Raw genomic sequence first — 13,403 nt, 5'->3', positions numbered from 1 at the left:
TGAGCAAGGTTCTTAACCCGCAATTACTCCACTGGAGCCGTTTACTGGCAGAGAGAACGAATTCATGTTTGAACTACGTTTTTCATTCAACTTTCCCTAAAAAATAGATTAAATGAACTCAAAAACATCTCAAATACTGTAAGTATTTCAGGCGTAAAGACACAGAGATGAGCTTCTCTGGCATACATTCTTAATTAAATTTTTCGACATGAAAGACCTGTAGTATGAAGGAAACTCCTAGAAATCCTCAGGCTGTTGTATTTCAATAAGACCTGAAGTAGAGGACTTGTTTTGTTAGACTGTGAATTTACTACTTGTATAAGTCTTTTTATGTACAACATACTGTATTTAGCTCTTAGCTCTACAGGTCGCCCTTGACTAATCAGATTTTGTGGCTGAATAGTATCAGGAAGTGATGTTGTAGCTGAATAAGTGGATATATTACAAGCACTCTAAACATAATGATTTCTTTTTCAATTACAGGTGTTAGAGTAAGTACAGAGAATTATACACCCCATACCTCCTCACCTCTTTACCGCTTTTCTTTCCTTCTTATTCCCTCTTACACCTTGAAACTCAGCATGTTGATTTCAACATACAGACTATCTTTCTGCTTTAATATGTACTTCAGTCCAGCACCTTGTATTTATCAGATTTGGATGTGCAAGCTTTTGTAGCCTATTTCCATGATTGCAATATATCAACAACAGCTTCACTACGCTTTCATGTCTCAACCCAGGGTGCACTGTTTCCATTACCTGATCCCGCTGACTAAGCAAGGCAATTATGCTATTGTGGCCAACGTGGAGAGCATGGACTACGACCCACTGGTGGTCAAACTGAACAAGGACATATCAGCCATAGAGGAGGCAATGGGCGCTGCCCTGCAGCAGCATAAGTTCCAATACATCTTTGAAGGTCAGCGTTTCATTTCTCTGTTTTTTCTTTGATTCTTCTCCTCTGTGCTGATTTGACAATATGTTTTCTCTCCTTCCTTCTTACTAGGCCTGGGTCATCTGATCTCTTGCATTCTTATCAATGGGGCCCAGTACTTTAAGAGGATCAGCGAGTCTGGTATCAAGAAGATGTGCAGGAACATCTTTGTCCTCCAGCAGAACCTCACCAACATCACCATGTCCAGAGAGGCTGACCTCGACTTCGCCAGGTAAAAGTCTTTTCACATTTTCACTTGACCACAGAGCAGTTCAGGGTTTTTTTTTTCGGTGTCACATGAGGAATTCACCTCAACCAGAAAGTATTTACTCGTATGTGCACCACTGGTTTTATAAAAGCTCATAACCTTGGACTGAAGCAGCTGGCAGAAGATATTTTGCACAGGTAGTCAGTGTCTCTGAAGTGTCATGTTGCTTTCTTGCCAATACTTTAGAAGTGCTTGCCTGGTTTTCCCTTGGGTTTTGCTGTTGTCATGGTGATAAAGCCTCTGATATCACAGGACTCTCCATTGAAATCCAGGATAATAACAATCTTATAAATATTAACATTAACACAAAGTCGTGTTAGAATTCGTACTATAATCACTCTAATTTAAATACATAAAGGAGATAATTAGTGTAATATTTCTAAATTATACATCAAGTATTACTGGCTGATGATCCATTTTTCAGTTTTAATCAGTTGATATATTGGTCCACCCCTACTACACACCTGCACAGACACACACAGACGTGCACAATGTCCTCAAGTTCAGACAGCAACTATGTCGATTCACAAGGCAGACAGATGGTCAAACAGATTGTCAACCGCACCGTGTGTCTGTATGTGCACGGTTGTTGGTGTTTATTTCTTATTCATACGTTTATATTTTGTGAGTCTACCTGCTGTTGCCCAGCGCTGTCCAGCCCTGACAGGCATGGGGGAAATCAGAGCTCAGATATCTTTGTGGAAAAGAGAAGGAGGGAGGGAGCAGGAGGCTAGAAAAAAGAGAAGAAAGAGGAGGGTGCTTCACAGTATTCATCTGATGTTTTTTTTACCCCCCCCCTCTTTCAGAAGCTTGTCCTTGACTGTAGAGAATGTGTGAGAGGAAGGGTGATGGAAAAGATGGAGAGAGGAGGGGAAGGGCTTACAGGGAGGAAAATTGAAAAACTAAGTGAAAGGAAGTTATAGAAAAGATGTCTTTCGCAGGAAAAGACATCCAATTGACTTGGAGAAGACGGCATGGATAGAAGATGGAATACAGCGCAGTGATAGATGAAGGCTAGAAAGGTAGAGACAGAGAGAAAGGGGGGAAATGAAGAAGATGAAATACTGAAAAAGTATGAGAGGAGAAAGACAGATAAAAACTTTATTAGCTTGTATTACCACTTTGTTTTCAGCTGTCTATGGGTATCAATATCTTTCTGTTCCTCTTCTTGTCTTGCTTTAGTGTCATATTTTGTAGAAAAAGAAACAGGGCTTGCTTGGTTAGAAAAATACATTTTAAATTGTTCCAAAAACATAAAAATATTGGCCATGACATACTTTTTTAGAGACATGCTGAAAGCCAACAATGAACAGACAGTGATTGTTTCACAGTTTTTATTCCCTTTGCTTTATTCATTTTTATGGCAGCATCTCAACTATCTGTCCTAACCTAATCGCCCTTAATACTTGTTGATATAAAAGGTGTTTACCCATGTCTGCCACGTTGTCGTGTTGTGGGGTTAATTAGCAGCTTTTCACAGCTCTTGTGGTGTGTCATATGTTTGAGTGGATGGGTGTCTATGTGCTGCCTGCGTTTGGACATTTGTAATATGCCGGTATTGCGAGCCAAGTTTCCCTCCAGGAACAAAACAAAACAAAACAAAGAAGTAAACTGAAATGACCTGAACTTTACAGGATGTAGAGGACCATTGATTAGTATGTTATTTCTACCCTCTGTCAACTTAGATTATGGAGAAATGCCAGTGATGGCTCTTCTGTCTTTTCTCTCTTTCCCCCACTCTCTCTGATTACGAGGCGTGGGTGGTGTGGAGGTGTTGATTGGGAATTGTAGAGCACATTGTTTACAAATTCATGGCTTTTCGGATTGGCCGGCCTCCGGCTTCGAGATACACCAACACACACATGCATCCGAACACATGCACGTACACACACACCACATACACACGTGTATCTGGTGCACAGAAACACAGCCAAACCAATCAGCATTTTGAAATCACCATATTTATGTCTAGGACATGAATATTCATGAAGTGTGCTGTCTAACCCACACTCAGGTATAGTGGACGTGATCATACGGCTAACAAAGTATGATGACGGGATTAAAATTAGATAAAATGGTGCATTTTTTACCAAAAAAATTCTGATATATATACTCTGTTTGGCTGACATTACATGAGTTTATTGAAAAAATAAATGATCTATAAGAAATGTTGTGTAAGTGTTTCCGACCCCGCTCCAGCAAATCATGCCTTTTTAAAAGAGCCTGAGTGATGTGGGACTTTTGAGACTTTAATGTATAAGTATAGTATCTACAAGTTCTCATGTTTCGAAGAATAACTAAGCAACAAAAATGTAAAGATGTTGAACTAAAAATGAGCCGACCAGAATCGGCAGTGAAAAAGCAGAGAGGGGACTAAAAGCAAATAGTCATCAGTATTTTATTACCACCTGTGGAGTAACAAGAGTAAAATGAGGATAGGTAGTGATCACAGCAGGAAGTCTGCTTTTGAGAAAGGCTGCAGATGTTTGCCTGTACTTTTAGTGTGTGTGTGTGTGTGTGTGTGTGTGTTTTTGCCATTTCTTTTACATTTGTGTGCTTGTGTGTGAAAAGGAGAGGTGAGAGAGACCTGGACAAGGGCACGGTAATAATCATTGATCCGAGGTAAAACTAAGGAGAGGCCCGGTAACCGGCACTGCAGAACTCAGGAAGACACACGTACACTCACTCTCTCTCTCCCCTCTGATAGTGAAGAAGCATGGGGAAACAGTGCCACCCTGTGGCTGAATCCATGTTCATATATTGAGTATTGAACTGTGAAAAAAACGTACAGGATGTCAATTACTAAGGCAGCACAGTGTGTTAAAATGAAATGTGTGTGTGTGTGAGCATGTGTGTCTTTTGTATGGCAAGGCCTTATGGCAGTCTCTTGTCTCTCAGTCAGAAGTTTGGCAGCGATAGCAGCTCGTGGGTCAAGGTCAAACACACACACACACAGCTAAACACTGACACACAAGTGGACACACACAGACCATCTGCTCAGAAACAGTTCAGGGGCTCGGCCTTGTTGTGCGGAACTGTGTGTCACTGCAATGTGTGTACTGTGTGTGTTTGTGTGTGCGTGTATATTGACTGCGCCCTCAACCTTGTCACTCCATTGATCACCTCTCGTTGTCGTGTGTGTCCACCTCTCTCTCCCTGTCTCTCTCTCTCCCCCTCTATGCTGATTTCTTGACAGAAGCAGAGATGAGATAAAGGTGATGTTGTTGTCGAGTCTTTTATCTTGAAAGGACCAGAGGCCACAATAGTTCCCAAGAAAACACAACAGCAAAACTTTGTGTTGCCTGGCAACAGTCCACTCCGGCTCACGGAGACAGTAAGGACTTATTTTGCTTGGAAACAGATTTAGTCACCTTAAATAAAGATCTAAAATAATTAGCTTTGAGATTTGAATATACAAACATATAATTGCCACACAGCCAGATAAGCAAGTTAAAGCTTTTTAAAAAATGTTTTAATGTTGGAACTATTTACTACAACTACAACAATGTGTGTGCACAAGGATGTCTCACACTAACACTAACTGTAAATAAATGTGTGCCTGTTTGTCTTGTGTACGTAATCTCCTATGTGTGGAGCAGCAAGGTTTTATGGTATGTTTTTTTTCCCAGACACACTGCACATTGAGACATGACAAACTCATAACCACTAACACAAACACACATACGGTGAAGCTCCGAGCTGCCCAGTGACCCGTGCAGGCAGGTTGCACGGCTGTCATAACATCCCGAGCTAACTCACAAGCCCCCTTAGCCTGCAGCTAGGCTAAACACCAGCCTGACAGGCTCACTATGGCGATGCCCTCCGGAGTTCAGCCCGTTGCACCCACCTGTCTGCTACTGGAAATTACTAGCGTGCGTAGGTGTACACGTGTGAATTGTACAAGAGCCTTGTGTACAATGTGTTTTCCCGAAGTGTGCCTCTGTGTGTCTCTAAAACCCGGTGTGTGCGCTTTGGCAAAAGTCTTTGTGTGTGTGTGTGTGTGTGTGTGTGTGTGTTGAGGTGACAGACTGGTGTGCCTACAGAGAATGTGGTAATAAGTACAGTTGACGGCCGTGTCAGGAGGTAGTGGGTGTCAACAGATAAAACTGTTTGTATTTAGGCCTGGCTCCGGTACACTGTCACTTCGCCCGGCTTCTGTCTCCCTTCCTGTCACCTTGTGTCTCTCTCTTTATCTCTCTCTTCCTCCTCTCTCAGTCCCTTTTTCTTCATTTTTCTCTCCTCGTCTTTTTTTTTTCCACCCTCCCTGCTACCATCCAACCACCTGCACCTCCTCTGCTGAAATATTACTCTCTCTCTTCCCTTCCTACAGCCCCCTCCCTTCCTCTGCTCCTGTTTTTCTGTGTGTGCATGCGCAAGATGCAGTATGATGAGACTGGTCTTTGCTGATGAAGCCTGTCTGTCTGTCTGTCCACACTGCTGTGTGTGTTTGTTTATGATGACACTGGTCTTTGCTGATGAAGCCAGTGAGACTGTGTGTATGTCTGTGTGTTTGTGTATTTGCTGTGCTGTTGGCAGCATGATGGGACTGGTCTTTGCTGATGAAGCTTTAGCCTCAGTGTCTCTGCAGACCTTTCCTCATTACCAGAGAAGAGACAATTGCACTATTCTTAAGGGAGGGGAGGGAGATTGAAGGGAGACTACATTCATACTGAGCTGGCTAATTTTGTTTAACGACATGCATACTAGCATTTTCCTTATTTCCATTTTTTAAACTACATTTATAGCCACACTTTTTATCAAATAAAAAAGACGAGGCAGCGTTTACATTAACTACATTTTAAAACGTATCAAAGCGGAGCAGTAAACATCTCAATCCCCGTTTTAGAAACCCTGTTAAATCTGCACTTATGGATGGTCAGGTCATGGTTGCCAGTTGTCATAGTAACACAACAGGCTTTCCGGGAAGACAAGTTTTCCAGGCACACAGCAGTCAGAAAGATCAGTCAAGAAAGAGTTACCACTTGTAAACAAAGCTCAAAGAAAGCTACTTGACACTCTCCTTTACATGGAGAGTGGAAGCAAGCTGCCCCACGCCTGAATGCCTCATCTTCAGAGTCAGAGAAAATCGCTGTGAAAGGGTGCTGTGGTTTAAAGGTTTTGGACCTACTGGTCAAGAACAGATCTGTAAGCAACAGAGAGAAAGTGATGCACTTTCAAATAAAGTGTGGATGCACTTTTAATCATATGAAAGGTCTCAGGTGTCAGTAGCCCTGGTAGCTGTTACTGCAGCAACAAGTCTCTCATCCTTCCTCCTGCTCCTCCTCCTTCCTCTCCTCATCTTCTCCTCCACGAACTAATGTGTTGTTGCAAACACGCTGACAGAGGCAGCCTGTAATGGCCTTAATATTGTACACACTGGAAATGAGGGGGAATGAATTGTGCTGATTCTTCTCTTTCTCCTGCTTTTCTTCTCTCTCTCTTTATCTTTGTCTTTTTGCTCTCGCACTCCCTGTTTTCTCTCTCGCGCTCTCTCACCGTGCTATTGACATATATATCTGTCTGTCCTCCGCTGCCTCCACGCATCATAAATTTACTTAATATTCTTTGTATATGAGGAAAGGAAGGAGGGCGGCTAATTAAAATTTAATAGAAAGCGCACCGTGAAGGCTTGTTGACGCGCACGCACACACACACACGCGCGCGCTGATTACTAAAGCAGTGCTCTTATAGACGGGCCTTGCGGTGGAAGCAGGTGGAAATCGGTAAAAATTAGTGTGTGTTTAGAGAAAAGATGGAGACTTAAATGGAGAAAGACTTAAAGGAAGAAAGCAAACAACAATTCACTTTGGTTTTGTGAGGGGTGGAAAAAAAGAATGCAGGTTTCATTAACTATGTTTAACAGATTGAAAAGATGTGTGTGTGTTTGTGTGTTAGCCTGTGTGTGTGTGTGTGTGTCACTAGGGGTTCTTTCTTGGTGGTGGGGTGCTGAGAGATTTTAATCTTATTAACAGCCTTTACACTGTTTGGCAAATGACTTTCAAGCTGCTTGGGTAATGAACTGTTTGAAAGTGTTTTCAGCACACGCTAACATACATCACTCAGACACACACACACACACACACATACACACACCACTTAGGTTTTCTCTTTCTGAACCAGCCTCCTCTCTCCTTTGTACTGAACAGGGCCCAGATTGCCAGCTGGCCCCCTACGACTCACACACAGACACTAATAACCAGCTGACAGTCTAACACACAGTCGTCCTATGGATGCACCTTTTCTGTTTTGATATTAGATGCTACAATAACAAACCGCACCGTGGATTTAGCACTCTGTCATCGGTTATAAATGAGCATCAGTAGACAGATCCTGTGTGGGATTTGTCCTAAATGCATCGCTGCCAAGTGAATCGTAGTTGCTGTTATACTGTAGTTAAGCCTTGTTTTATAGCAGTTTATAGAGTTTTTCTTGTTTGCTTTCACTTGCCGGCTGCTGCATCAACAGATGGATTCCAAAGCTTTTCCAGCTAGTTGGACTATTTTAGCAGACGGAATTTTTTTTTAGACCAGAGAAAAATATCCAAATAGAATTTTGTGCCTGTCAAAGTGGTCACAGTCATAATTACAGTTTTCAGACGGGATGTTTGTGCTTAATTTTTTCCAGCATGCAGAACTTACTAGTGTACCAGAAGGTTTGTCTTAATTGAAAGAGGGAGCCAGGCCTATAAACTCGTCAGTCAGTCAGCCTACACACGTCTAACAGCAGGAGCTTGGAGAGAGCTTTGTACTGGCAACAGTTACTTTCTTAGGTTTGAAGTCACTAGTTATACATACAGTAACATCCTCACTCTGGGTGACAAGCGAATGCACTTTGGACAGATTGGAACTCTATCACAGAAGCAAGAGGCACTCTCCAATCATATCATAGCACAGCGAACTGCACAGATAATTATGCCGGTGAGTTAGAATGAATCACTCAGGTGCAGTTTGTCCTGTGTTTTGCTCTATTCAAAAACAAGTTACGTTACTCTGCTTATCTATTTCCTGTTGAGAGCTGAGGATGGATATTTGAAAGAGGGGAAGCCTTCTGTTCAACGCCGCTCCTCTCAACAGACCAAGTTTTCTTTTTGGTTATACATGTCTCTCTCATTAGATCATATAACGAGGTGATTTGCCTCAAGCCTGAAGGTGATTCACCGGGAGTCTAGAATGAAATGGTAATGCTTTTGAGCTGGTGTTTTGCTGCTGTGAAGTAAATGTGTCAACACTTAAACACAAACTCCACAGGTACAAATGGATACAAAACATTTTCAGCGGTGCTAAGATTGAGACATAAACGAGACAAAAGCACAAAGCACATTTTATTATCAGATAATACCATATGTGGTTTTTTTTCCCCCTATCTCTTCTGTCTTGCCCCTGGTTAAGGAGTGAACCAGTGTGACCCTCATTAATATTGACAAACTTTTTCATAAAATGAGCTCAGAGATGGAAAACTGAACAAGACCTTGGAGAGAAAATGAGAGCAAGACAGAATGCAAATGCTTCGATGGCCAAGGGCATTGCTTGTAAGGAGAAGGCCAAAAAAACTGAAATTATGCACCTCTGTTCCTCACTCATCTCTTCAGCCATCACTCTTTTCCCCCTCTCCTTGTATCTCTCCATCTCCATCTCATTCATTGCACACCTCATCTGGTTCTACTGGTGAATCTCCAAAATGACAGCACATAAAACACCTTAAAACAGAATGCTTATTAACGCCTCGTTAGCATCGAAAATGATCTCAAGAAGGGAATGGGTCTTGGATGGGTGAAGGAGCTCAACGGATGAGATAAAAATATCTTTTCTCATCAAAGTGTCTTTTTTACTGTTGCCCTATCAGAAATCACTAAAGATTTGAATCCATTTACTTTCATCTTCTGGCACAATAGAGCGCTCAAATCTCTTTCTCTTTTGATGTCCATAATTATAAATCTACTTCTCTGCTGTCACACAAAGATTAGGAAACAGGTTGGACCCAACATTTCTTTTTCCCAAACGCAACGCCGCCAAGCCCTTTCTTCAGCCTAACAATATCAGCCCTACAATTATCTCTCTTCATTGAACGGCTGCACTCACAAAGCAGCAGGAGCTGCCTCTGTTGAGTGACTGGCATGTGCCCTTGGCCAAGGTGTGCAATATATTCCAATGAAGAAAGCTTCTTTTGCCTGAAAGTTAAAACTATTTTAGAGGATATTCAGTGTCACACAGAGACAAGCTCATTAGAATATTGATACTCTTGTTTCACGGGGAGCCCTAAACACCATGAGGTGTAGCAGCATGTCCTCCGTCTGAACATCTTCAATGTTAAAACCAAAGTGAAGGGAAGAAGTATAACACTGGTGGCTTTCCATTGTTGAACTGTTCCTGCCACTTTAGTTTACATCCATTTCCATCTGAAGAGCAGTTAACAGAATTGCCTCCCAACAACAATGTAATATTCACAAAAACGACTTGATCTTCACTGTGATGAATCACACAAAAGTCTCAAGAGCCGCCTTATTGATTTTCATGCCGCACAGAAATTAATGGAAAACGTATTAGTTGCTGAGTACAGTAGGAAAAATGTTGAAAAATCTAATAAGTGAACAGCGTGCATTCAAAAATCAGCAGAAATGTTCTCATTTTGAACATAAAGAACATGATATAGTACGGTGTATATGCAGCTCACCTCTTGTCCTCTTGTTCTGACTGTATCTACAACCACTGTATGGAAGGGTAACATTTCATGTATCTTTAGAGAATAGGATTTGTCCTATAGCCAGGGGGCAGATAGCGGTGAAATATATTCTAGTGCGTGCCTGTATTTTACTGTTCCTGTGTGTGTGTGTGTGTGTGTGTGTGTGTGTGTGTGTGTGTGTGTGTGTGTGTGTGTGTGTGTGTGTGTGTGTGTTTTAAGTGCATAGTTCTCTTGCCGACACAATCCCCCTCACACACGCACACATCCTTCAAGATATTTGACCTGTTTTACCCCCAAAGAAAAATTGTCCGCCCTGCATCCCAATGCTCTCCTGTGCATCACCTAACCTCCAGCAGTGCTTTCTGCGCAGTAATGTGTAAACTGTGTTTATGACAAGCTACCTTCCTGCTAGAATACATATTTATGGACAAATATTGGCTCCTCTGCTGTTAATTGGCTCTAATGAGTATTACATCCCTGTGCTCACACACACACACACTCACAGTTTCTCCTCACTTCTGTTTGCCACATTAAACTTTTTTGTCTGATATTTTAGTCACCAGTTGGTAGTTTTTATCGGTATGTTCTTCATGGTCTTTTTCAAATGGCCCATTGTGGCATTAGGCTCTGGTTAAAACGCTATTAGTTCTACACACACCTCCTTCCTCTTTTGGCTCTGTCAACGGTGTTTCATTAGAACGGTCTCAGTACTTTATAGCCAGTGAATGTTTTCCCTCTGCCTTCAGCTCCCGGTGGCAGCAGTGTGAGGTCCTTAAAGACCTTTTTAAAGAAACTGGGCTTTACAGGAACAGCAGTTAGTTTAGCTTTTGTGTTTGACCCTTTGTTGTTATTGTTGTTGCTTCATTTGATTCTGCGCTCGAGAAATGCAAAATAGAGAAATATAAAGTGTTACTAACTTTTTTTCCTTTTCTCTCCCTTGCTTTCTCTCCATTTTCTGTCATTTTCTTTACTCTGTTTCTTTCTCATTTCCATGACTTCTCATTATTTTCCCCTTCTCACTTCATTACTCACTTCTCTCCAATCAGGCAGTACTACGAGATGCTGTACAACACTGCAGACGAGCTACTGAACCTAGTGGTGGACCAGGGCGTTCGCTACACGGAGCTGGAGTACATTAATGCCCTGTCCTTACTCCATCGCAGCCAGACAGGTGTAGGAGACCTGAGCACCCAAAACATCCGACTGCAGAGGCTGAAGGAGATCATCTGTGAGCAGGCGGCCATCAAACAGGCCACCAAAGACAAGAAGATCACCACAGTGTAATGTGTAATGTTTCCCAAACACCAATATGTCCGACACATTTTTGTTTCAAATCCCTCAGATCTGTCTAGCAGGAACATGTGCAGGAAATAAATAGGTCATCTGTTCCATAGTAAACTTGCAGTACAAGAGATATTTAAGAACTGGGTTAGAAAACACTGAAATAGAGACTCGCTCTAGACCTGAATCATAATGTGTGTGAGATCTGTTGATGGAGAGTTTGTCTTCTCTATTTCATCTTGCCTGATGTGATGAAACTCATTGTAGTCAAGGGGTTGACACATATACTTTCGTTCAAGTCTGGGCATGTAGATTATACATATATATATCTCAGTGTATTCAACATGAGTCTAATTGGGAGGCAAGGTGACAACCAACCGACTTTGCTAGTCTATATCCTCATGTATCTATGTTATAAGGTAACTTATATTGTCAATTTACAAGTTTTAAAAGAGACAACAAACGCAGCACAAGTGCTCCGACTGCAACAGTCACCTGCTCACTATGACTCCAGCTCCAGATAAAAGGCGATTGTCTTGGACACTCACCCAAACTTAGGCCCTATCTCATCTCATTTTCCTATTAGATCTAAACTGCTGCTCTCAATTACACCTCTATCTCTCCTCTCCTGGCAGCCTCATGGGCCCACTGATTCTGTCTGCAATAACAGATGCCAGATTAGACTGTCTGAATGAGGCCACATCTTCCGCCTGCTGCCAATTTGGGGTAGTCCCCAAAGAGTTCCCTAGCTGAGAATTGTATCATATCCGTGGCTGTTAAAAATCTGTTTATCTGTCGTTTTTTCTCATAGTTTGTACCGTAAACTTGTGTGGCTATTGGGAAAAGTTGTGAGTTGTTGGGGTTTTTTTTTTTACAAATTGGACAAAAGAGACTTGGTAATGAAGATATTTTTGCTGAATTCAGTTTCATCCTCCTGTTAACCAAGGTTTGTTTCGAACCTTATATTTCAAGTCCAGCACACCACAGTGGAATGACTTGCACTTTTTGTGCTAAGTAGTATGTTTGTGAATACATTTCATCAGCCATAGCTCTACAAACAGAAATTATGCAATGTTGAGTCTTTACTTTGTCGTCCTCACTGCATGTGCTCAAGTCTTTTAAAGTGAACTGAACAAATAAACTCGAGAGACGATCACAAATCATTCCCCTCCCTGCAACCCTCCGTGTTTTTAGTTCATTAACTTGGGAGAGAAGTACTTAACAAGAGGAGGAGAGGGGAATGGGGAGCCTTGTCAATACAGCGGGCTCTGTGCTGGTCTCCCTGAAGCCCACAGAGCAATCCATCATAATGACACATAGGCTGGGATCGATGGGAAAACAACCATGGAGCTGCTGAGGGGTTCGCCTACCACTCTGAAACGTACACTTGGTGTTTAAGTCTAAAATCTGCTCATTCAGCTGTTCACTTCAAAACTACTTTTGTAATGTTATACATGGGAAACTTCAATACAATGTTAAGAGACTGTGTCGTTTCACACAGATACTGTTACCCCAGTGTGCACATATAACCCATAAAAGTCAAGAAGGTTTATATATTGGGCATACTTCATACACCTCACCCACTCCTGCTGTCCATGATTTTTATTCATGAATGAAATATTCAAATGTAATAAATTTTCACTTTTTACCCGTAGGCCAAACTTTGCTCATCTGCTTTTCCATTTTATGTTTCTTTTTCTTTGCAATGGATCTTTATTTTGCACGTCTGCTCGATTTCTGCTTCACGTAAGAATGTATTGAATTCTAAATGTAAGACTTGAACAAGTTTAAACTCTCTTAATTGTTCCAGCAAATGCTCTAAAGCTACTCTAAATCAAGCACATGATTTGTCATTGCATACACTAATAGACTGAAATAAATTTCCTCAAATTCCCATCTGTTTTTGTGTATTTTATACGGTGTTTTTCCTTGTGTGAATACACAACTGTGATGTTTTCCATCAGGGGGGGAAGTGCAGCTGACAAGACTCCATGTGCACAGTAACACCTCTTCCACACATGACAGCACAGTCCATCACTGTTTTCATGCACCCGGGATGTTCCCACCTTGTATCATATGAGACGGATCCAAAACTAACACTAAAGCATGTACTTTACCTGACAGGTGTGATGTGTGGTGTGACATTGTTTGAAGCATGAAGTGCAGCACGTAGGAATCAGAAAAATAAACACAGACAACATACCACCTGAAGACCCGTGCTGTTGACATAAATCCATATCTG

The 13,403-nt window shown here is 41.8% G+C and overlaps 1 protein-coding gene across 2 annotated transcripts in view; it reads left to right on the top strand.

Annotated features, from left to right (window-relative positions):
* The window catches only part of exoc4 (exocyst complex component 4), a 103,942-nt gene extending 90,887 nt beyond the window's left edge, over positions 1-13,055 (top strand). The window contains exons 18-20 of one of the 2 annotated variants that reach the window (XM_027272084.1): positions 740-918; positions 1,006-1,165; positions 10,927-13,055. In XM_027272084.1, coding sequence (XP_027127885.1) covers positions 740-918; positions 1,006-1,165; positions 10,927-11,164 — 577 coding nt within the window. In that variant the 3' untranslated portion in view covers positions 11,165-13,055. Of the gene's footprint in view, positions 1-739; positions 919-1,005; positions 1,166-4,397; positions 4,514-10,926 lie in introns of those variants that run through there. The other variant, XM_027272085.1, reaches the window with a different exon arrangement.
* The last annotated feature ends 348 nt before the right edge of the window (positions 13,056-13,403 follow it).

Source organism: Larimichthys crocea, chromosome XX, assembly GCF_000972845.2.
Source record: "Larimichthys crocea isolate SSNF chromosome XX, L_crocea_2.0, whole genome shotgun sequence".
Classification (NCBI taxonomy): Eukaryota; Metazoa; Chordata; class Actinopteri; family Sciaenidae; genus Larimichthys; species Larimichthys crocea.
The sequence above is the reverse complement of the archived record's forward strand: the minus strand, read 5'-3'. Positions and strand labels throughout refer to the sequence as shown.